The sequence below is a fragment of the Natator depressus genome, chromosome 2 (genome assembly GCF_965152275.1).
Source record: "Natator depressus isolate rNatDep1 chromosome 2, rNatDep2.hap1, whole genome shotgun sequence".
NCBI lineage: Eukaryota > Metazoa > Chordata > Testudines > Cheloniidae > Natator > Natator depressus.
This window is the reverse complement of record NC_134235.1, coordinates 44,584,058-44,607,849: the sequence shown is the minus strand read 5'-3', so window position 1 is coordinate 44,607,849 and position 23,792 is coordinate 44,584,058. Positions and strand designations below refer to the sequence as shown.

At 43.0% G+C, this 23,792-nt stretch overlaps 1 protein-coding gene across 2 annotated transcripts; it reads left to right on the top strand.

Moving 5' to 3' along the window:
• Positions 1–734: 734 nt before the first annotated feature.
• Positions 735–23,792, top strand: OTUD6B (OTU deubiquitinase 6B). 2 transcript variants are annotated; one of them, XM_074944117.1, is made up of 7 exons: positions 735–883; positions 2,955–3,109; positions 8,671–8,766; positions 11,205–11,517; positions 15,094–15,155; positions 16,006–16,112; positions 17,270–23,792. In XM_074944117.1, exons 1-7 carry the CDS (start codon positions 796–798, stop codon positions 17,352–17,354), a joined length of 906 nt encoding a protein of 301 aa, XP_074800218.1. In that variant the 5' UTR covers positions 735–795; the 3' UTR covers positions 17,355–23,792. The 2 variants fall into 2 exon arrangements, with proteins under 2 accessions (XP_074800218.1, XP_074800219.1); XM_074944118.1 differs by having other exon boundaries at positions 20,680–23,789.

Genomic DNA, 23,792 nt, shown 5'->3' with positions numbered 1-23,792 from the left:
CCTTGTTGCTCCGGCTTCGGTTTCAGGCCCTGGCCATGAGCCTTGGGCTTTCTGCCTGGGGCCCCCACGAGTCTAATGGTGGCCCTAATCTCTGGTTCATTTTGGCGGACCCCCTGAAATGTGATCGCGGTCCCCCTAGAGCCCTGGCTGGGAACCACTGTTCTAGAACTGGCTGAACTGTTACAAACAAAATGAAGGGTTCCCCTCCCCCCCCGAGAAAAACGGCCCTTGCTGGCAAACAGAAATTTGGAGGGGGGGGGGGATCGTGGCTCTGACACTTCCCAGCACTTGCTAGGGGCGTTGATTATAATGCGTTTCTCCCCCGCACCCCCGATATCAGCGGCCAGGGGGCGGAGGTGGGGGGGACAGACTCAACAAACCCCGAACGAGTCTCACTGGCCTGTCAAACAGAGGCGGGTCGGGTCTCTCCCGCTCTGAGCGACCGACCCCAGGCTCCGCGCCCGGGCAGACCAAGCGGCACAGCCTGGCGCCCGGCGCGGCGGGAGCCCGATCGAGCCGCCCCCAGGTGCAAAGGAACCCCCGCTGCACTGAGCCCCGGTATTCGGCGGCGCTAGGACCGCCTGGGAACGATCCCTGCCCATGGCTCTCCCGGGCGCGCGTCCCACGGGCAGCCTCCGAACGCCTGAGAGGCGCGCCCGGGGAGGAGCGGGCTGCGTGCGCGCTCCCGGCTGCGCGGGAGCGGGGCGGTCTCCGTCTCACGTCGGGTGCGGTGCTGGCGACTGGGGGTGCGGTGTGGCGCTGTGCGGGGCCGACGCCCGGCTCGAGCTCGGGGTCATGGAGGGGCACGCGGGGGAGGAGCCGGCGGCGGGCGACTTCGAGCTGCTCGTGAGGAATCAGCGCAGGGAGAAGCGGGAGCTGCAAGGTGAGGAGCGGCCGTGGGGTCCGGGCGGGCGCGGGGCTTGAGGAAAGGGAGGGCCCAGGGGCAGGGGCGCCTGTGCGGGGCGTGGGGGCGCAGCGGGGCAGGGGTGTCTGTGCGGGGCGGGGGACAGGGAGGGCCCAGGGGTCGGGTGGGATGGAGGGGTAAATGCAGGGCGTGGGGTTGCGGGAGTCGTCGAGGGGTGTGTGCGGGGTGTTGGGGCAGGGGTGGTAGAAGGGGTGGAGGGGCAGAGGGGGTGTGTGCCGGACATGGAGTCAGAGAGGGCAGATGAGAGCTCATGGTCTGGCCTGGGAAGGGTGGCGGGCAATGTTCCCTGTAATTTTTGACAGGCCATGTGCGCAAAAAATTTCTTCTGTGCAGATTGTTATGGTTCTGTGCAAATTTTTGTGCGCATGGTGTTTTGCTGTGTTTGTGCAAGGCTTAGAGGGCACACGTGCACGGCTTAGAGGGAACAGTGGTGGGGGGCACCACGTCTGTGCTGGGACCCTAGGCTGTGCTGCTGCCAGAGCTAGCTTTCTCTGCAGGTAGCAGTGCAGCATGTATGTCGCACTTCAAAGCAGTTCATGAGTGTTAACTAAACGTTCAGACCCTTCTGGGAAGTAGGAAATAATTCTTTTTACAGACGAAGAAAGGGAAGCAGAGTGGTGAAGTGATTTCCCCACTTGGTGAATCATTTTGAGAGACAGGGTTAGGGCCCAGGAATTTGTCTCCCACTCCATATCTCTGTGTAGCTTTTTTACTGCATTATGGACAACACTTAACTTGAATAAAAAGTACCACTGGTGCAGTTATGAACAATGAAACCCACAAGTATCAGGACCCAGGCAATTTCCCTGCTTGCTACCCCTGCCCTGCACTTCATTTATGTTTTTAATTTTAAAAAAAGAGAAACTGAGGATGTCTGGTCTTCTATGCTATTCTAGGGTAAAGGGAGTTACAAAAAAAAGTTCTAATGTCCACTTGCAAACATGCCAATCTTAAAATCTTATTCCCGCAAAGCTAATCAATTTAAAAAGAGTTATAGGGTACTACATCTGCCAGTGATTTTTACAGTCATATCATATTGTGTGAAAGACCACCCAAACCAAAGAGGAAACTAGCTAGCTGACTATACACAAAGTACTGTCAAAGGACCAAAGTCAATACTTAAATAAACCCCCAAACAAACCAAAACTGTTCATTTATAGTAATTTATTGTTATAATAGGTAGATTAAAACAAATCACAGATGTGTGATTTTTCTAAGTTGATTTCCATTTAAATATTAATAACAGAGTGGCTCAGATAGTAGGATTCACATCTAGATTTCAAAACTCCAAGATTTGTTCAAAACCTCAGCCCCACTCATTATAGTGCTCTGAATCTATCTGCATAATTTTAATTTTGCGCATCCTTGAAGTATGGGGGTAATGGAATGCAGGGTTTTGATTTGAGCCCATCTGTAGACCCCCAATCCTGCAAACATGCACATATTTTAAGTTCTGATTGGATTCAATGGGGCTTCTCATATGTGTGATGTTGAATGGTCTGTATTTTCAGAATCGGACCCATAGTTCATTATCTTAAAAATACTGAACTAACTTTCATAAGTCTTGAATATTTATCTTCTTCAATAGAGATTGTAAAACAATCCAAATTCAGAGTTTCTGGTTCCAGACATTTGAGTTATGCAAACAAATTTCAACAGACTTTTCACTAGCTTTTCAAAATAAACAGTTTGCTGAGGCAAAGTATGGAAAATTTTAGCCCCATATAATTTTGAAAAGGCTATGGCTGAGTTCCATGCAGGTAGCAAATACTTTAATAATGATGTGGCTGGAATATTTTCTTGCTTTCCCTGGGGTTGATAATTGTATCTTTCAGAATGTATAGCTATTTTAAAATGTAGTAATCATGCTAGGCAGTCTCATAACCTAACTGTTACGACATACTAGTATGTCAAAATCTTGATTACCTTATTTATATAGCCCAATTTTAATCACATTTGCACCAATAAATTTAGCATATTTCATTTATTAGAGGTAAACCATTGATCATTCTACTGGGTGTTCCTACAGCGAAAATTCAAGGTATGAAAAACGCTGTTCCTAAGAATGACAAAAAGAGAAGAAAACAGTTGATTGATGATGTTGCCAAACTGGAGGCAGAAATGGAACAGAAGCACAAGGAAGAACTGAAGCAGCTAAAGGAAACTTTACCTGAGCAGAATAAGGTACTAGTCATGTTTAGACTTATTTGTAAGGTTTTGGGAGCAAATATGAACTTCAATCAGCTTTCATTGAAATTGTTTAACAGTATATATATATATATGTAACTGAGGATAGAACTATTAAAGGGTTTAATCATAGATTAATAGATTTCAGGTCTGAACCCAGTCATCGTTGTCGCGCCCCCCACTGCCACTCTATCAGGATTATGATGATAATAAAGCTTGTGTGGTGTTCAGATACTGAGGGTAATGAATGCTATAGAAAAAACCATATCAACAAATTATTTTTGAGAGAGTTTTAAGAGCAAAATCATATGTCCAATTAAGAGTGTTAGCAGCTCATTCTTGTCTGTCTTTGCTTTTAAAAAAAAATTAACTTTTAGCTCCCATAGTATGTCTTCATGCTAAATACCTAATCTAGTTGTGTGTCAGTTTATTGATGCTGCTTTTGTGAGAGGTTCAGTGATGTGGTTCTTATATTGTGATTCTTGTCAAGAATTTGTGCCTGAACTCTGAGTACTTCCTATATCAGGGGTGGGCAAACTACGGCCTGGGGGCTGCATCCGGCCCTTCAGACATTTTAATCTGGCCCTTGAGATCCCGCCAGGGAGCAGGGTCCAGGGCTTGCCCCGCTCTGACTCTCCAGCCAGGGAGCAGGGTTGAGGGCTTACCCCACTTCATGCATGCTCTGGCTCTGTGCGGCTCCTGGAAGCAGCGGCATGTCCTCCCTCCGGCTCCTACACGTAGCGGCAGCCAGGGGCTCCGCATGCTGCCCCTGCCCCAAGCGCCACGCCTGCAGCTCCAATTGGCCGGGAGCCACGGCCAGTGGGAACTGCAGGGGTAACGCCTGCGGATGGGGCAGCGCGCAGAGCCACGGGGCAGCGCGCAGAGCCACCTGGCTGCACCGCCACATAAGAGCCAGATGGGGGACATGCCCTTGCTTCCAGGAGCTGCTTGGGGTAAGCGCCGCCAGGAGCTGCACCCCTCCCGCCCTCCAAACCCCTCGGTCCCAACCGGGAGTACCCTCCTGCACCCCCAACCCCTCATCCCCAGAGCCCACACCCCCAGCCGGAGCTCTCACTCCCCCTTCCCCCAACCCCAACCTCCAACCCGGAGCCCCCTCTCGCATCCTGAACTCCTTGTTTCTGGCCCCATTCCACAGCCCGCACCCCCCAGCCAGAGCCCACACCCCAACCCCCAATTTCATGAGCATTTATGGACCACCATACAATTTCCATACCCAGCTGTGGCCCTCGGGCCAAAAAGTTTGCCCACCCCTGTCCTATATGTTCTGTACCAAAAACATGAAAATTTTGCACACAATATTTTAAAGTTCTGCAAAATTCTTCATATTTTATCTGTCAAAATAACAAACTAATCATGTCTGTTTCAATTATTTTGGTAATTTATTTCAAAATATGTCTGCAGGTACATCTGTAACAAAACAGACAACAAATAAGATTCAGGAAATGTTTTTAGACCAATAGATTTCTTACTAGGCATATTAGTACTGAACTTTGAGTAATAATTCATTTAAACTGCAATACAGACATGTATTTCTTACACCCCTAAGAAGCAGTGCAAAGGCTCAGGGGCGTCAGAGGTAGTGGAGGAGCTGAGGGAGAGGGAAGTAATTCCTGGGAAGAAGGAATGAACCTGGAGGGTTGTTGGGAATGGGTGGGATAAATTTGGGGTGTGTGTGAGGGATTGTTATGGATTTGGGGGAGCCTCCCCCTCACTGACCCCTAGCCCCTCTCATTCATTCAGATCGACAGACACATCTGCCCCTGCACCCCCATGCGTCCCTGCGCATTTCCAGCAAAAATTCAGGTTCCCCCCCCCCCACACACACAAAACCCACTCTCCTGTTGGTAATAGCTTATCTAAAGTGATCACTCTCCTTACAATGTCAATGATAAGCAAGGTGGGCCATTTCCAGCACAAATCCAGGGTTTAACAAGAACGTCTGAGGAACAGTGGGGAGGTGGAGGAATAAACAAGGGGAAATAGGTTACTTTTTATAATGAATCAACCATTCCCAGTCTCTATTCAAGCCTAAGTTAATTGTATCCAATTTGCAAATTAATTCCAATTCAGCAGTCTCTCGTTGGAGTCTGTTTTTGAAGTTTTTTTGTTGAAGGACAGTCACTTTTAGGTCTGTAATTGAGTGACCAGAGATACTGAAGTGTTCTCCGACTGGTTTATGAATGTTATAATTCTTGACATCTGATTTGTGTCCATTTATTCTTTTATGTAGAGACTGTCCAGTTTGCCCAATGTACATGGCAGAGGGGCATTGCTGGCACATGATGACATATATCACATTGTTAGATGTGCAGGTGAACGAGCCTCTGATAGTGTGGCTGATGTTATTAGGCCCTGTGATGATGTCCCCTGAATAGATATGTGGGCACAGTTGGCAACGGGCTTTGTTGCAAGGATAGGTTCCTGCGTTAGTGGTTCTGTTGTGTGGTATGTGGTTGCTGGTGAGTATTCACTTCAGGTTGGGGGCCTGTCTGTAGACAAGGACTGGCCTGTCTCCCAAGATTTGTGAGAGTGTTTGGTCGTCCTTCAGGATAGGTTGTAGATCCTTGATAATGCGTTGGAGGGGTTTTAGCTGGGGGCTGAAGGTGATGGCTAGTGGCGTTCTGTTGTTTTCTTTGTTAGGCCTGTCCTGTAGTAGGTGACTTCTGGGAACTCTTCTGGCTCTATCAATCTGTTTCTTCACTTCCGCAGGTGGGTATTGTAGTTGTAAGAATGCTTGATAGAGATCTTGTAGGTGTTTGTCTCTGTCTGAGGGGTTGGAGCAAATGCGGTTGTATTGCAGAGCTTGGCTATAGACAATGGATCGTGTGGTGTGGTCAGGGTGAAAGCTGGAGGCATGTAGGTAGGAATAGCGGTCAGTAGGTTTCTGGTATAGGGTGGTGTTCATGTGACCATCGTTTATTAGCACTGTAGTGTCCAGGAAGTGGATCTCTTGTGTGGACTGGACCAGGCTGAGGTTGATGGTGGGATGGAAATTGTTGAAATCATGGTGGAATTCCTCAGGGGCTTCTTTACTATGGTCCAGATGATGAAGATGTCATCAATATAGCGCAAGTAGAGTAGGGGCGTTAGGGGACGGAGCTGAGGAAGCGTTGTTCTAAGTCAGCCATAAAAATGTTGGCATACTGTGAGGCCATGCGGGTACCCATAGCAGTGCCGCTGATCTGAAGTGTGAACCCAGGCATGGGAATCATCACCCCCAACCAGAAGGACTATCAAAAATTAAGTGGACCATTGTAAGATAAAAGTCTTGTTAATTGCCCCATCCACTCATGGATAAGAACCTGCAGAAGGCCTTATCCCATTTTTTTGAATGCCAGAAGAGGAAAATAAAAGTAGTGGATGTGAAGGCCTTGTCTACATGACACAGTTTTATCGTCAAAAGCTGCCTTTTGCTGACAAAACAGGGGTAAAAAGAAAAGGAGTACTTGTGGCACCTTAGAGACTAACCAATTTATTTGAGCATAAGCTTTCGTGAGCTACAGCTCACTTCATCAGATGCATACTGTGGAAAGTGTAGAAGATCTTTTTATACACACAAAGCATGAAAAAATACCTCCCCCCACCTCACTCTCCTGCTGGTAATAGCTTATCTAAAGTGACCACTCTCCTTACAATGTATTGGTTAGTCTCTAAGGTGCCACAAATACTCCTTTTCTTTTTGCGAATACAGACTAACACGGCTGTTACTCTGAAAACGGGGGTAGTGTATGCTCTACAAAGCTATTTTTGGCGGCAAAACTATGCTGTTTTGCTGACAAAACAAAACCACCTTAATGAGAGGCATAAAGCTTTTGTGGCAAAATTAAAGCGAAAAAACATCAGTGTAGACACTGCTGTTGGTTTTGTCAACATAACTGGCTTCCACCAGTATCCCACAATGCCTGCCATGACCTCTGGACTCACTGTTTTGATCTCTGCTGCCCTGCAGGCATGCACACCTCCCTTCCTTTCAAAGCTCCTGGAAGTATCTGACAGATGAGCATGCTCCTTTTGGGGAACAAAGAGCAAATCATTAACGTGGAATGCTCCTGTTCTGCCCTTCACTAGGAACACAGGGGCAGGCAGACTGTTGCTGTAGGGAGTGAGAGCTGCTCAGGATGCTGCTCCCAGTAAGTGAGGAGGCTGTGGGAGAATTTGGAGGGAATCGCAGAACCATAGGCAGCCAGAGTGGGCTGCTTCAGGAGAGACAGCTGTGCCGAGCAGAGCGGGATGCACAGTTGCCAGCTTTCACATGGTAAATAAGCCCCCCAACTTTCACAATAAGCAAAAATCAAGCTAAGTCCATTTCAAAACAAGGCCAAAGCAAGCCAATCCCTAAGAACCCCAACTCTCTATGTGACTAGATTCCCCCAGCATGCAGTCTGGGACTGTGGTGGGCCCACTGTGCACCCCTGACTCTCTCCCCCCCTGCTTGTCCCCCTTGCCCCTGCCTGCCAGGAGCCGATCAAAAAAAAAAAAAAAAGAAAAAAGCAACAAGCCACAAGCCAAACAAGCTACAAGCCAAAAACTAGCCAACAAGCAACTCGCAAGCCAATTAGCCAAAAACAAGCCCAATTTTTGCGGGTTTTTTTTGCGAGTTTGTCATGTCTGAGCTGAAGGCTGATGTGGGGCGGGGGGTGTCCTCCTCTTGCACTACCTAAGGATAGGTCAGTCAGCCTGCTGTCTCCCCTGCCGGTTATTGGTCCAATAATACCTCACTCACCTTGTCTCTCTAATATCCTGGGACCAGCATGGCTACCACAACACTGCATACAATACTGAAAAACTTAGCAATTGTGCAGTAAATGAGGTAGGGCTGTAGGGAGAAGGTAAAGCCTGCACCTTTTAATATATACAGGGAATTAGCTCAGTTCAGAGGACCTTGCAAAGTGTGGCAAAAACATTGCAGTTCCATCTGGCCTAATATGTCCTAATGATGAGATTTTATGTAAAAGAGTCTTAAGAGACTATTGGATCGCATGGTTAACATTCAGGAAAGTTGGATGCATAACTTGTAACCCTATCTTTTTGTGACATTTGGCAGATTTAATTATGTTGACTGACTGTCTCAAATTCTAAAGTTTTATGATATTGGATTTTAAGGTTTGCAGTTCAGGTGATCAGGTAAAGGCTCCATTTATGCCTTAAGACTGAGTCTACTGTTGGAGGTTGTCTTTAGTGTAATTTTCACTACACATTATGCTATATGGTTCTCAATCAAAGTGTTCTTAAGTGGATTGGCTTAACATTCCTGATAGTAAAGAATAAAAGGTTGGGGGGGGAGGGTGTTTAGGTCAAGGAGTAAATATGGTAAGTTAATAGGTAATAGAATAAAGTATTGGCTGCCTTCCTACAAATAAAAGTACGCTAAAATGGTTTCTCTTAAAATATTTTAAACGTTGATAATACCGTTCAGTATTTAAAAGTGTAACCTGGTATTGATTGAAACGTATTTAAGAGACATTTCCAAGGATCTGTTGTAATTCTCCATTCTCACTCATATTAACTAAAATGTTTAAAATTTTGTTTCCCTCTAGCTAGATTCTGTGGCTGATAGTATTGCAAGTTTTCAGCTTGAGGAAAGAGAGCAACAGATACAGCAACCTCGAATATCAAAAGCACAGAAAAGGCGGGTATGACACCAGTTTCAATGTTTTCTGCAAAGAAGTTCTGGCGTTTTCACACCAGAGTATACATTTACTAACTCGTGTCTAGGCTCAACATCTGCTAGTTCCATTAAGTTTACTTAAATCTCTAAAGAAATGCAGGCATCTTCCCAGTGGGCTCTACCAAGTCTAACACAGCTTTGGTGGTAGAGCTGATTGAAACTTTTGTCAGAAAATTCCCATCAGAAAATGCTAATTCAAGAAACCCATCTTGGATTTGGCAAACTTTAATTGAACCACAAGTTGGTTTCCTGGCAGGCTGCTGGGGGACCTCAGTATTCTAGGGTTTGTGATTTAAGGGCATCTCTGTCAGGGACCACAGCACATCCAGGGGCAGTGGTTCCAGGGCAGCTATGCCATGCCAGAGCTTCCAGGGTCCCTATGTTGGAGCCAGGAGTCTGGAAACCCTGAGGACTATCAGGGCTCCCAGTCTTACTACCATGGAGCTAGAAGCCTGGAAGCCCTGGCTCTAGCCAATCTGTACTCTGGTCTGTTGCAGAGAACAAGGAAGCCCTGAGAGCTTCTACTTGAGCCAGGACTCTCTGGGCTTCTCAGCTTCTGGTTCTGCAGTAGGGAGCCTGGAAGTCCTGGGAAATCCAGCTGATGACTCCTCAGTAGGGTCATGGGAGCCAGTTGGCAGCTGCTGACTGAAATGAACAATTCTTGTCAGTTTCAACCTGCCAGAGTCCCAGTGAACAGACTCTATTTCAGAAACACCACATTTTAATGTTTTTGAAATGAAATTTTTCAGAATTTCTGATTTGTGGGAAACTTCGAAAAATTTTGTTTCATTCTGATTTGGAATGAAACTAAATATCAAAATTTCCCACAAACCAGAATTCCTGAGTTTTAGCCAACTCTAATTGGTAGGTTACCTGCATGGTTCTCAAAGCTCAGTAGTTCTGGGAAAAGGAAGTACCCCACAAGAATGAATATGCAGAGGCAACACTTGGGTAGCCAGTATATTATCTCAGCTGGAATTGGCCAGGACACTGAAGTTTATCCATCTTTCTTTTCACACAAAAAATATTTTAAGATTTTTAAGGACTACAGGTATTCAGAGCTCCCATTTTATAACTCCTCCAAAAGATGAATGACTTAGGAGAGTGCTATCTACTGAATTGCCAGTGCTTCTTTCTGCACTTCTTCTGAAGGTCTTCCATCAAAGTACTAACTTCTGAGCCCACTTAACTTGAGATCAGATGGTAAAATAAAAATCTTGGACATACCACACACAAAAATAAGTCCTCTAGTGAAACAGGCAACGTGTCTCACAGTATTTGCTCTACAAAATTCTTATGTTCCTGCAATTTGGCTTCATGAACTGATCAAAGAATATCAGGGTTGGAAGGGACCTCAGGAGGTCATCTAGTCCAACCCCCTGCTCAAAGCACGACCAATCCCCAACTAAATTATCCCAGCCAGGGCTTTGTCAAGCCTGACCTTAAAAACTTCTAAGGAAGGAGATTCCGCCACCTCCCTAGGTAACGCACTCTAGTGTTTCACCACCCTCCTAGTGAAAAAGTTTTTCCTAATATCCAACCTAAATCTCCCCCACTGCAACTTGAGACCATTACTCCTTGTTCTGTCATCTGCTACCACTGAGAACAGTCTAGATCTATCCTCTTTGGAACCACCTTTCAGGTAGTTGAAAGCAGCTATCAAATCCCCCCTCATTCTTCTCTTCCGCAGACTAAACAATCCCAGTTCCCTCAGCCTCTCCTCATAAGTCATATGTTCCAGGCCCCTAATCATTTTTGTTGCCCTCCGCTGGAAGTTTTCCAATTTTTCCACATCCTTCTTGTCGTCTGGGGCCCAAAACTGGACACAGTACTCCAGATGAGGCCTCACCAATGTCAAAGAGAGGGGAATGATCACGTCCCTCGATCTGCTGGCAATGCCCCTACTTATACATCCCAAAATGCCATTGGCCTTCTTGGCAACAATGGCACGCTGTTGACTCATATCCATATGATGCTTCAGTATAGCATGGCTTCAAGATAAACTCATAGGCCATAATTTTCAAATGTATGCCTAAAGTTAGGCACCTATATAAACAAGAGATTAGCTGTTTTTGGATTTAGACACTTAACTTTAGGCACCATCTTGGAAAATGTTAGTCTAATTTGCTAATATACTATACAAAGGTTATTATTTCCTAAAGGGTGAATTTCAGTATATTTATTAACTGGAAAGATACTGACCTTCCTTCGGTGGCACAGTGGTAATGAACACACAGACCTAAATCTGAGCAACAAAATTCTGAATTTCATAGATCTGAGCAGCAAACCAACAATTGCACAGACACTTGGGACCTCTTGTAAGCTTGAACATTATTTTTCATATAACTTTCATTTGAAATGAACATTCTCTTGTAGCATTCTTTGTTCTGCTTTCCATCCAAGGAAAAGAAAGCTGCATTGGAGAAGGAAAGAGAAGAAAGGATAGCTGAAGCTGAGATAGAAAATTTAACAGGAGCCAGACATCTTGAAAGTCAAAGGCTTGCCCAGATATTGGCAACAAGGCAGTTGGAGATGAAACAGATTCCATCAGATGGCCACTGCATGTACCGAGCTATTGAAGACCAGCTCAAGAATCAGCAAAACTGCTGGACTGTTGCAACCCTGAGAAGTCAAACTGCAGAGTATATGCAAAGTCATGTTGATGATTTCCTGCCGTTTCTAACAAATCCCAGCACGGGAGACATGTATAGCCGAGGTAAGAATTATAGTTTAATAAATGGTTCTTAAAAAGTGTCTTTTTACAAATGTTACCAGTAGTTCTGGAGATTATCAGCTGACTTGTGACCAGTTACAGCATGGGTGTCCCCTGATCTGTATGTCATACTTCTGTCTGGTAGTGTAGACAGGATCGTAATGTCCTCTGTAACTAAGCAAATGTCTTGAAGATGTTTGTCTACATGTAGGAAAAGTAACTTCAGCCTGGTTATGTAACACAGTTAATCTCATCTATGATATAAAATGGAACTCTGTTACACCTTGACCAGGTAACAATGGTGCGGTAATCATGTTCCATGAGTGAGCTGAAATTGTAATGTAGATAGGACCTCTAACATAAGGATAATCTTGTTTACAGTTGAAATCCTGCAGGGATCAATGTTACTATTCTCTCCGTTGAATCTTGTTTTGGAAAAAAATATGCCTTTGATTAAGCTGTCTGGGAGACATACATTGTAAATTGACTTTGGCATGAAATAATGAAGATTTAGTTGGACAATGGCTTTCAAGTCATCTATGCCTCAAAAGCAAAATAGCTCTTTCTTTACAGATGCTCAGTGGTACTGTTCATATCCTGTATCTAGAATAGGCATTTAGCAGAAGGGAGCCTTTAAGCATGTTTCAATAGCCCAAAAAATCACTCTTCAAAAAATTTTTCAATTAAAGCTTAAGCTTCCGTGGAACCATGATATAGGAAAGTGCGGTATGGTTTGCTGTTCCTGTTAACATGGCAGTCGGTGAGTCCAGAGTCAAATGGTGTTCACATAGTTACCACATGTACCGTAGAGCTGAGTATTAGAACAGTATTGTGAAAGTTAGCTAGTCTTCATGTTCGCCTCTTGTGATGCTAGCATCATCCTATTCCCTGCCTCTTCATATTAGCTCCCTGAGAGAGAGACAATGTTACAGGTACTGCTGCAATGTTATTAGCAGCACGGTAGCACTTCTGGCCGGCTCTGTCTTGTCTTAGGCTAAACTTCCTTTCTTAAATTTAAATTACCTTTCTATTTTGAGGCCAATGGTAATTGGGACAAAATACAACATGGTTTTACAAAAGGTAGATCATGCCAAACCAACCTGATCTCCTTCTTTGAGAAGGTAACAGATTTTTTAGACAAAGGAAACACAGTGGATCTAATTTACCTCTATTTCAGTAAGGCATTTAATACGGTTCCACATGGGGAATTATTAGCTAAATTAGAAAAGATGGGGATCAATATGAAAATTGAAATGTGGAAAAGAAACTGGTTAAAGGGGAGACTACAATGGGTCACATTGAAAGGTGAACTGTCAGGCTGGAAGGAGGTTACTAGTGGAGTTCCTCAGGGATTGGTTTTGGGACCAATCTTATTTAATCTTTTTATTACTGACCTTGGCACAAAAAGCGGGAATGTGCCAATAAAGTTTGTGGATGACACAAAGCTGGGAGGTATTGCCAATACAGAGAAGGACCGGGATATCATACAGGAAGATCCGGATGACCTTCTAAACTGGAGTAATAGTAATACGATGAAATTTAATAGTGAAAAGTGCAAGGTCATGCATTTAGGGATTAATAACAAGAATTTTTGTTATAAACTGGGGACGCATCATTTGGAAGTAACAGGAGGAGAAGGACCTCAGAGTATTGGTTGATCATGGGATGACTGAGCCGCCAATGTGATATGGCCATGAAAAAAGCTAATGTGGTCTTGGGATGCATCAGGCGAGGTATTTCCAGTAGAGATAAGGAGGTGTTAGTACCATTATACAAGGCACTGGTGAGACCTCATCTGGAATATTGTGTGCAGTTCTGGTCTCCCATGTTTAAGAAAGATGAATTCAAACTGGAACAGGGTACAGAGAAAGGCTACTAGGATGATCCGAGGAATGGAAAACCTGTCTTATGAAAGGAGGCTCAAAGAGCTTGGCTTGTTTAGCGTAACCAAAAGAAGGCTGAGGGGAGATATGATTGCTCTCTATAAATATATGAGAGGGACAAATACCATGGAGGGAGAAGAATTATTTAAGCTCAGTACCAGTGTGGACACAAGAACAAATGGATATAAACTGGCCATCAAGAAGTTTAAACTTGAAATTAGACGAAGGTTTCTAACCATCAGAGGAGTGAAGTTCTGCAACAGCCTTCCAAGGGAAGCACTAGGGGCAAAAGACATATCTGGCTTCAAGACTAAGCTTGATAAGTTTATGGAAGGGATGATATGATGGGATAGCCTAATTTGGCAATTAATTCATCTTCAACTATTAGTGGTAGATATGCCCAATGGCCTGTGATGGATGGGATGTTAGATGGGGTGGGATCTGAGTTACTACAGAGAATTCTTTCCTGGGTGTCTGGCTGGTGAGTCTTGCCTACATGCTCAGGGTTTAGCTGATCACCATATTTGGGGTCGGGAAAGAATTTTCCTCCAGGGCAGATTGGCAGAGGCCCTGGGAGGTTTTTCGCCTTCCTCTGCAGCGTGGGGCATAGGTCACTTGCTGGAGGATTCTCTGCATCTCGAAGTCTTTAAACCACGATTTGAGGACTTCAATAGCTCAGACATAGGTTAGAGGTTTGTTACAGGAGAGGATGGGTGAGATTCTGTGGCTTGCGTTGTACAGGAGGTCGGACTAGACGATCACAATGGTCCCTTCTGACCTTAAAGTCTATGATTCTATGATTTTATTGGTAGGTTTATTTCCTGGGTATCAAAATAGATAAACCTTCAGTTTGCCTCATTAAATCTTTAACCATGATAGCCTTTTTGAAATTCAAACTGATTTTCTTTCATTGTTGAGACAGGTGGTTTCTCCAAGAAATGCTTTTTGTCTTGCAGTGTATAATTTTGTTCAGTTTATTCTTCACCCAGAACATATTTATTAGTGTTTTTTATGAAGAGGTCAGCTAATTTTATTCTTTTAATTTATAAGAGCACAGATCTTGCAAGTAAGATTGGGGATTGCCTTAAAACTGTCTTCTGGAGACATGCGTATAAGGGAATGTTCTCTGGATTCTAAATATTTCAGTTTACTGAGAAATAACAGTCAGTCTGGAGAAAAACATAGTAGAACTGCAGCTAGTTACAGGACCTGAAAAATTTATCTGACATCTATATTGCACAAGAGCCAAGCCTACTAATTAGATAGAAAGATACTTCCACTGCATGTTGTGTCCCAAAGCTATGACTCCTGCAGTTTAAAGCTATTATGTACTGCTTATTGGGTACAGTATTTAATTAGATTATATTGTCCATAAAATGTATTCAAGAAGTACTTAAAATATAACTTGCTGTTTCCTGTATTTTTATTACACTATCTATCTTTCCTGTCTTTGCTCTCCTTTTCCCTCTTTTCTTGTCAACAAGAGAACATACTATACTTCTTCCTTTGTCGTAGGTGTCTGTTTGCTATTTGTTTTCTCTTTCCCTGCACTTACATATTCTTATTCCCCTACATTGTGTTCTACTTTTCCAGGCCAAAATTTATTTTTAATTTATCCCATCAATATCTTCCTCACCCACCCACATCCAGGAAAGAGATTTACTGAGAGGTTTACTCATTTATTTTTTTCCTGCAGGGGAGTTTGAAAAGTATTGTGATGATATAGTCAACACAGCTGCATGGGGTGGTCAGCTGGAAGTAAGTATGGTACTGTTTATTTTTGTTGATGAAACTCTGAAGTGATTGAAAACTAATGGATTTTTAGATGCAAATTCTTAGAAATGCCCCTTCTCCACTTCAAAGAAGGGGATTTTCTGTAATAGAGAAATTTCTGGAGGCCTAATCAAGCATGGTTGTAAAGAAATATAACAATACCTACTCTTATATAGTGTGTTTTATCAGTATATCTCAGAGCACTTTACAAAGAAAGTAAGTAAGTATCATTATTCCCCTTTTTAACCTCTTGACAAACTTTACATTGTGGACATATATTTTCTCAGAGCATTACCAGTTTTGTCTGTGTCTGTATTGCTTGCAGCAGCTCAAGTCTTTAAAACTTGTAGAACAGGTGTTTCTAATATGATGGTTGACAACATGGAGGGAAAGAATAAAAAATAGAGACAGAAAGTTGGTTTTATTTTCTTTGTTTAAACAGGGTCAACATACTTCACAGCACAGCAAGCTATCGTACAGCAAAGTCTAGTTAGAGAGTGAGATTTATAATTAATACTGAAATAAAAAGCTTTTTAGCACTTCTGCTCTTTTTGCATTTCATTCCTCTTTAGCATTGAAAATAGACTAGTTGCTCTCTCAAGTTCTTGAGAACTAGCACTGTGCTGCATTGCTTTTATCAACAAAGCAGGAGATGGTTCATAGAAACTTTTCATAGGAATTTAAAACTAACCACAGGAAGATTTTGTAAAATCTCACTTCTAAAAAAACCCCTAAATTTCAGGCTTAAACTGACCTAATGGTATGTGTGTTAGAACTAAGTGTTTTTCATGGTATTTAATTATACTTCTCAGTATATTGTTTTCCTGTCTTAAAGCTAAGGGCTCTATCACACATTTTGCAAAAACCAATTGAAGTAGTGCAAATGGATTCTCCTCCCATTATTGTTGGTGAAGAATATTCAAGCAAACCATTAATACTAGTGTAAGTAGATATTTTTATTCCTATTTTTTAATCATGTTTTTCCCACAGAGTATTTAAGGACTGATAGTAAGTGATTGCAATACTTCATCTAGCTTGTCTGACTAGAGAATGTTACAGAATGAGTTGGCTTGAAAATGCAAAATAGCCATCAATAAATCAGGTTAGGAAACTAAAGAAACTTATTGTCAGTGTTCCCTCTAATTTTTTACATCCATGTGCAGTATGAATGTTATGTGCACCAATATGTAGGTGATGTGTGACACATCACCTTCATATTGGTGCACATAACAAAATTCATGTGATGGGGGTAGGGCCGAGGAGTTCGAGGTGCGGGAGGGGGCTCAGGGCTGGGGTGCGGGGGGGAGGGCTCTGGAGTGGGGCTGGAGAGGGTTGGGGTGTGGGAGGGGGCTCAAGGCTGGGGCAGAGGGTTGGGGTGCGGGAGGTGTGGATTCTGGGATAGGGCCGGGGATGACAGGTTTGGGGTGCAGGCTGCCTCGGGGTGCAGGCTCCCCCCAGCCCTCTCTCGCCACAGCAGCTTGGGGCCGAGGGAGGGGCTCCTCTCCCCTGGCTGCAGCAAGTCCAGGGCAGGTCCATGCCGGGGCTGGTGGAGAGGGACACCTCTCCCCTGGCCACGGCAAGTCCGTACTTGGGCCGGCAGGGAAGGGTGCCTCTCCCCGCTACTGCAAGTCCATGTTTGGGCTGGTGGGGAGGGGCGCCTCTCCCCACTGCAGCCCTGAGCCCCTGTGCAGGGCTTAATAGGCAGCTGTGCGGCTACGCAGCTTAGAGGGAACTTAGACGTCCGTCACTTTTCTGTCAGTTGACTGATTCATTAGCAGCCTTCAGTTATTCAAGAAAAGCTATTTTAGTCACAATTATAAATGGATTTAATGTATTTTATATAAAAGCTCCATTAATGATGTGTAGGTTTTATCATTATTAGCAAAACTAAAGAAACACTCCTTCCTCATGAAAACATGCAGTCAAACTTCCATGGTTTCCAGGATAATACATTTTTCCATGCTGTCTTTAACTTTAATTGAATGTCTTTAAACTATCTGAGAGTAGAAAGTAGGTATGTGTATACATGTGTATTATATATGTTTTAATTTTAGTTAAATATTAATTTTTTTTAAATGGCTTTTTTGTTTTGTTTTTAGGTATATGAGACATGCATATGGATTAGGAGAGCATTATAATTCTGTAAAACTGCTAACAGACACTGCTACAGAAAATGGTAGCTAGTATACAAGTCATAAGTCCACATGGATAATGGGTGCCGCTTGACACTTTGGGCTCTTCATCTGTGGACGGTTCCCAAGCAGACTGGAAAACAAAAGTTACGGGAAGGAACTTTTAAGAGAGACAAAAGATTTGGCTACATATTAGAAATAGCAGTTTAAAACAGTACCTAGACTTCGCTGATTTAGATCATGTTTTAGAAAATATTCTATAAAATGTTGGCTGTGTAAGCCAGAGTAACTTGCATAGTTTGAGTATTTTGGTTTACATAGCATACTCTGCCACAGTGAAAAGATCAATAGTACATGTTTCAGGTAGCTTGTGGGTTTTTTTTTTTTATTTCCTGCTTCTGTGCATTTCTACTGAAGAATTGACATGATTTGCAGGCTCTTATAGGTCATTTCAAGTAGATTGTGGTGATCATGGAGATTTTATTAAGGCATTTAAATGACTGTTGAATAATATTCTAGACTGGAGTGACCGTAAAGATACTGCTTTAATAGTCCCAACAAGGCATAGCTAAAACATAGTTAAACAATAGTAAGGACCCTCCTAATACTTTAGTTACATAAGAGCCAGAGGCAAAGCCAGTGATGCTGAATATCTTATTCTTATCTGACTCAAAACTTTGCAAACCTAACTTCTGCTTTTATGGATTCTCCTCTTAATTTTTTAATCAGGTTTCGAAAACTGCCTTGTCTTCTGCCACTGGCATTTCTGCTTATGGCCATAGATGACAGAACAGGGGGTGAGAATTGATAATGGGACTGCTGGTCCACTTAGTCCCACCTGTAGAACAGGGGACATTCAACTTTTCGTTCCTTTGTAATTTATTTTTCTTTACAATCATTGTCATTTCAGATGAAGACTTAGTGAACTAATGCAAACATACTGTTTATAGTACTGCCATTCCATCAGATCTGCAGTTTGGAATGCTGTTAACAATACTCAGGTGTGGTCTGTACTTAAATTTAGGTCAATGTACTTATGGTGCTCAGCAGTGTGAAAAATCCACACTCCTGAGCACCGTAGCCATCCCGACCTGATCCCTGGTGTAGATGTAGCTAGATCGCTGGAAGAATGCTTCCATCAACCTACTTATATCATTCGGGGAGATGGTGTTCCTACAGCAATGGAAAAAACCCTTCTGTCGTAGGTTACATCTATGTTATGGGGTTATACCGGCAAAACTATGGCACTGTAGTTACACCACTATAGTCCCTGTAGTGTAGACGCTGCCTTATATAGCCACTTGCAAACAGTTGTAAAAATTGTGATCACTTAATTCTTGTAAGTAACTTTAAAGATGACCTGCAAAGAAATTTGGGTTTGCATTGTCTGCTTTGCTTCTTTATGACACATAGAGAAGACTGAAATATATAAGGAAAGCCTGCTAATACCAGGAAATTATTTTTTTATATAGACTGTTTAAAACTTTTTTACACTGATTTTTTTTTAACTGCCTGCATAAACAGTTTGGGAAAAATGCAGTTGTTAAAGATGTAACAGTGCTGCCCCTCAGCTGAGGGCTGAGAGAGTTTATAGTCCACATCCAAGACATCTGAGTTGTACAGTAAAACCAGAAAACAAATTTACATTCCTGGTATTTCTTCATACCTTCTTTATATATCTCAAAAAAGTAAGACACAAACCCAACTATTTTTCTTCTGTGGGTCATTTAATGAAAGCACTTTGTGGTCTTGTGAAAGAGATGCAAATGAGGACTTTACAAATGCCATATTTATTTGTTTTATAGTCAGTCTTCCCCCATAAAGAATGTTTGATTATGAATTTCACAGCGTGGAGCCTGCCAGGCAAAACAAGTGTTAACCAGATATAACATCATTTGGCAATCTATTCGTTTGGTATTTATTGTAATAACTGGATGAACCCAATTGCTGTCTTGATTGTAGGAGTCAAACTTTTTTTGCAATGCCTGTTACTAGAAATGGATGCATTAGTGAGAGTTAATATAGAAATCTTCTTTAATGCCATAAAGATTTTCACCATAATACAATAATATACTGTTTTTAGTGTTACCTAAAATTGATATATTAGGCAGTGCACTTGCTGATTTATGTAGCTGAATAATGGTCAGTTAATTGAGGCTTCATCAGAATTTATTCTGGGTCACTAACTGAAAGGGGAAAAAGATGATATTGGAATTCTGGAATATGTCTGCATCCAACAATTTGTCCAATTTAAGATGTTTTCAACTTGTATAAAGCAAAAGAATATTTAATTATAGTGAGCAAAGGACCTTTGCTTATGCTGTATGGGCCTTGAATTAAGAAGTTAGAAACTTATTTGTATTTATTGAATTGGATAAGATTTCCACTTATCAGTTTGTCCTGAAATAGATTATCTATCACAGAATTTCTCTGCAGTACTTCCTGTTCCCTCTGAAACTAGTGAACTTAATGATTTTCACGTTTGTCATGATCCTACAACATCGTCATGTCTTAGTCAACCGCAAGTTCCATTCAAGAAGACAACTCTCTGTTAAAGAAATAGAGATCCAAAAGCTCATTTTTCTCCTGTTTTTAAACCAATGTTATCTCTTAGTGTCACCAGTTGTACTTGCCATGGCCTTTTTCAGTAGCATCCACTCCAGCGTATTATAGAATTTTCCCATCTTAAGTGAAATGTGGCCAGCTAGATACTACAAAAGCTCCCTGTTTCACTTTGCGTTTTAACTTTTTGCTGCATATTAAAGCATGGCTTACATGATTTCCATTGATGCTTCTAAAATTATAGACTTCAATGCAGATCTTTCTTGCTATTCAGTTCACATATTTAATGTCTCAATTTTATCCCATTATTATAGTTATGTCCCTTGTGCCACAAAATATTCCTCCACTTGCTGATTGGTGTTTCACCCTTCAAATACTCATAGAAAGTTATATCTAGAACCCTATGCGGATACGCAATTTATAGCCGCATCTGAGCCGTGATTCCCAAAAATGGTCTGCGAATATCCATGGATTTGAAGGGCTCTAATCATGTTCCCTTTTTGCCATGTTTAGCCAAGCTGTAAACATTCCCATAAATCAGTGCTTTTAGATTATTCCTGTTTTTTCCAGGCAAACATTTTTTTTCTTTTGATAAAGTTACAGAATTAGTGGCTGAAGGGGTTGCCATACATTTGAACTTTAGTGAAGCATTTCAATGAAACATCATATCAAACTTTCCCAGAATTAATTCAGGCTGACTTGGTTCAGGCTGTGCATTCATATGTGTTGAAAACTGGCTACAGGATTATAAAACTGCAGTGGGGAGAGATGGTCAGTGGGATACTAAACATGGGACATTAATCTCTTTATTACAGGTATTATCACTGAAAAACAGAGTGAACAGAACGTTAATGAAATTCACAGTCAGCTCATCAAACAAGGCATTTCAATGCTATCTGGCTCCAAACCTCCTCATGCTACATTGTTGGCATGTTACCAATGACCTGTGCTTCCTGTTGCTGTTCATCTTTGTTACTTGATGCAAATAGGGTGACTTGACTATCGGTATGTAAAATGCTCTGGTCATTACAGCCATGTTCTCTCTTTACATCGTATACTTTAAGGGGGCAGATCAAATATAAACTTTGGGTTTGTAATGTTCTTAACCAAGGTGTAGGCCTTGGGTTATGTTTGAGAGCGCTCTGCCGAGAATAGGGCCCCATTGTCTTAGACACTGCACAACCAGGATCTGCCTGAGGAGTTTGTAGTCTGTATAGCGGAGTCACAATGGGTGGGACAGGGAATGTGGGTCTGAGTGGCGGAATGTCTGTGCCTTTTAGCCTTGTGACACGAGCCTGATTCAGTTTACCTGGACTCTTAAACTTGCTGCTGTGGTTTTTTTTTCCCCCCATTGTAGACATGCTCTGAGACAGACTGATGCACATGTGTGGCTGTTGATGCCCAAGATTTTAGGTGGTGATAGTTGCCCTCTGCTTTGGTTCTGCCAATGGGAGTGTGGGAGAGGCGGGGTCAGCCAAAGGCTCAGCAGCTAATGGCAGGATGGGGGTAGATTAGAAGTGCAGAGCTGAGATAGCACAGAGTCTTGCTAGCATGAGATGGAGGCAGGGGGTGTGAGTGGGTGGTGACCTTGACATACCAGCCATGCCCCATTTTCCACAGGCTATGGCTGCAGGAGGGAGCAAGGAACAGCCCCTTTTACCCCAGGACTCTGCAGCAGGGAGGGTTTGTGGAGCAGGCAGTGGGTTCATGCCCCATTCTCCCCCAACCTATGGGCGCAGTGGGAGAGTATTGCAGGGGGGATAATGTGCCTGCTCCTCTCCTCAGACTTGGTGCATAAGGAAGATGGTGGGCCTGCATGGTTCTGTTCTGCAAACCACCTGCTGAGAGCAAATGTCTTGTCTCTGCTTCCCCAGGTGGTGTTGCAGCCCTATTTCCACAAATGCAAGCTTATCATAGCCCTGCTGGGTGGGGCCTAACCTCTGCTCTCCTTGCTAAGTGTTCTGTGGAGTACAAGGTGTGGACGGTGGGCAGGGAGACTGAACTGGGTATTAGTGGGGGAAAGGGATGGCAGAAGACATGTTAAACCTGCAAAAAAAAAAAAAAAAAAAAACCCTGCAGAAATTGGGCTTGTTTTTGGCTTAATTGGCTTGTAAATTGCTTGTTGGCTGGTTTTCGGCTTGTAGCTTGTTTGGCTTGTTGCTTCTTTTTTTGATCGGCTCGTGGCAAGCAGGGACAAGAGGCGGGGGAAGAGAATCAGGGGAGCACAGAGGGCCCACCACAGTCCCAGACTGCACGCCGGGGGGATCTAGTCACATAGAGTGTTGGGGTTCTTAGGGATTGGCCTGTTTTGGCCTTGTTTTGAAATGGAATTAGCTTGATTTTTGGTTTATTGTGAAAGTCGGGGTGCTTATTTACCATGTGAAAGTTAACAACTGTGGATGGCAGTGGAGGTATTGGAGGGCAGTGGGGATGTTATGGGACTGGAGGGGGTGAGGTTTGCATTTGGGAATATTGGGAAAATTACAGTAATTTGAAAACATTGGTCAGTATGGCTTTAAATGTCCAGGGTGGCATGTGCACTTCACTTATTGGCTCAGCAAGTCTCTTCTGCTTAACTTGTCATTAAGGTAACTCCATACAGCACCAGACCACCCTGTCACAGCCGCACATCCCTCACCTGCCCCTTAACACTGCAACTCCTTACGCTATCTTCAGTAGTAGCTAGCGTGGCTAGTACTGCACATTGTTATGCTGTTCCAGTGTTTGGTTTGCTTAGATGTGGTAGAGGGCACTGACTACTAGGCTCTGCTGCTCCCCCAGATGCACCCTTTTCCTTTGGGAGGTGGGGGCTCCTCCTGAGCCCCCCACTAGTGCTTCCCTGGCCACATCCATAGCATTGCACTGTGGCTGTTCCCATGGTCATGTGAGGGGTCTCCAAGGTCTGGGGTGGGGCTGGGTCCTTCCACTGTCTGCACGGTGAGGGGATCCCTGCCCAGCGTAGTTACAAACTGCTATTGGCACAGTTTGCTAGTGGTAGCAGTTACTGACATCTAGGTGTTCTCTTTTACTGGCCTGTCACAACTTGCAGCCTCTCCCTTTCCCATTATCTAGTAATAGTAAGTGGTGATGGGTGGGGATCCATCTGTCACAATTTACTATCTCTCATCTTTCCCAATCCTCTGATGCAGGGGTAACAAATTGTGACAGATGGGGAGCCATCTCACCACAATTTGCTACCATTGTGAAATATATCTCTCAGATTTGGACACACAAAACGGTATTTTGGTAATCTAGAAAAACTTTCTACAGAGTTAAACCTCAGGCCTATTGTATGTAAAGCCCTGAATGAAAGTGCTGTTTCTTTTAGTCTCTTTCCATTGCATATTAGGCCATACAGTTTCTATAATAAACATTTAATGCACTCAAGTGAAAGTAATGTAAAACTTTAGAGCCTAAAAGTCCACTCAGTCTTACTTCTTGTTCAGTCAGTCACACAGACAAACAAGTTTAATTACCTTTTCAGGAGATAATGCTGTCTGCTTCTTGTTTTCAGTGTCCTCTGGAACGGTGGCCAAAGCATGAAGGGGCATATGGATGTTTAGGAGACCTGGTACATAAATACCTAACAATGCCAGCTACAACAATGCCATGCGAATACCTGTTCTCATTTTCAGGTGACATTGTAAATAAGAAGCGGGCAGTATTATTTCCCGTAAATGTAAACAAACTTGTTTGTTTTAGTGATTGTCTGAACAAGAAGTAGAACTGAGTGGATTTCTTGAGTCTGAAGTTTTACATCATTTTGTTTTTGAATGCAGTTATGTAACAAAATCTACATTTGTAAATTGCATTTCATGATAGAGATTGCACTACAGTACTTGTGTGAGGTGAATTGAAAAATACTATTTCTATTATCATTTTTACAGTGCAAATATTTGTAATAAAAAAATAAAGTGAGCACTATACA

Excerpts from the sequence above, each read along its gene's own strand:
- OTUD6B (XM_074944117.1), top strand. The coding sequence starts at position 796 with ATGGAGGGGCACGCGGGGGAGGAGCCGGCGGCGGGCGACTTCGAGCTG. Across the intron at positions 15,156-16,005 it reads CATGGGGTGGTCAGCTGGAA|CTAAGGGCTCTATCACACAT; the intron begins GTAAGTATGGTA and ends CCTGTCTTAAAG. Across the intron at positions 16,113-17,269 it reads AGCAAACCATTAATACTAGT|GTATATGAGACATGCATATG; the intron begins GTAAGTAGATAT and ends TTTTGTTTTTAG.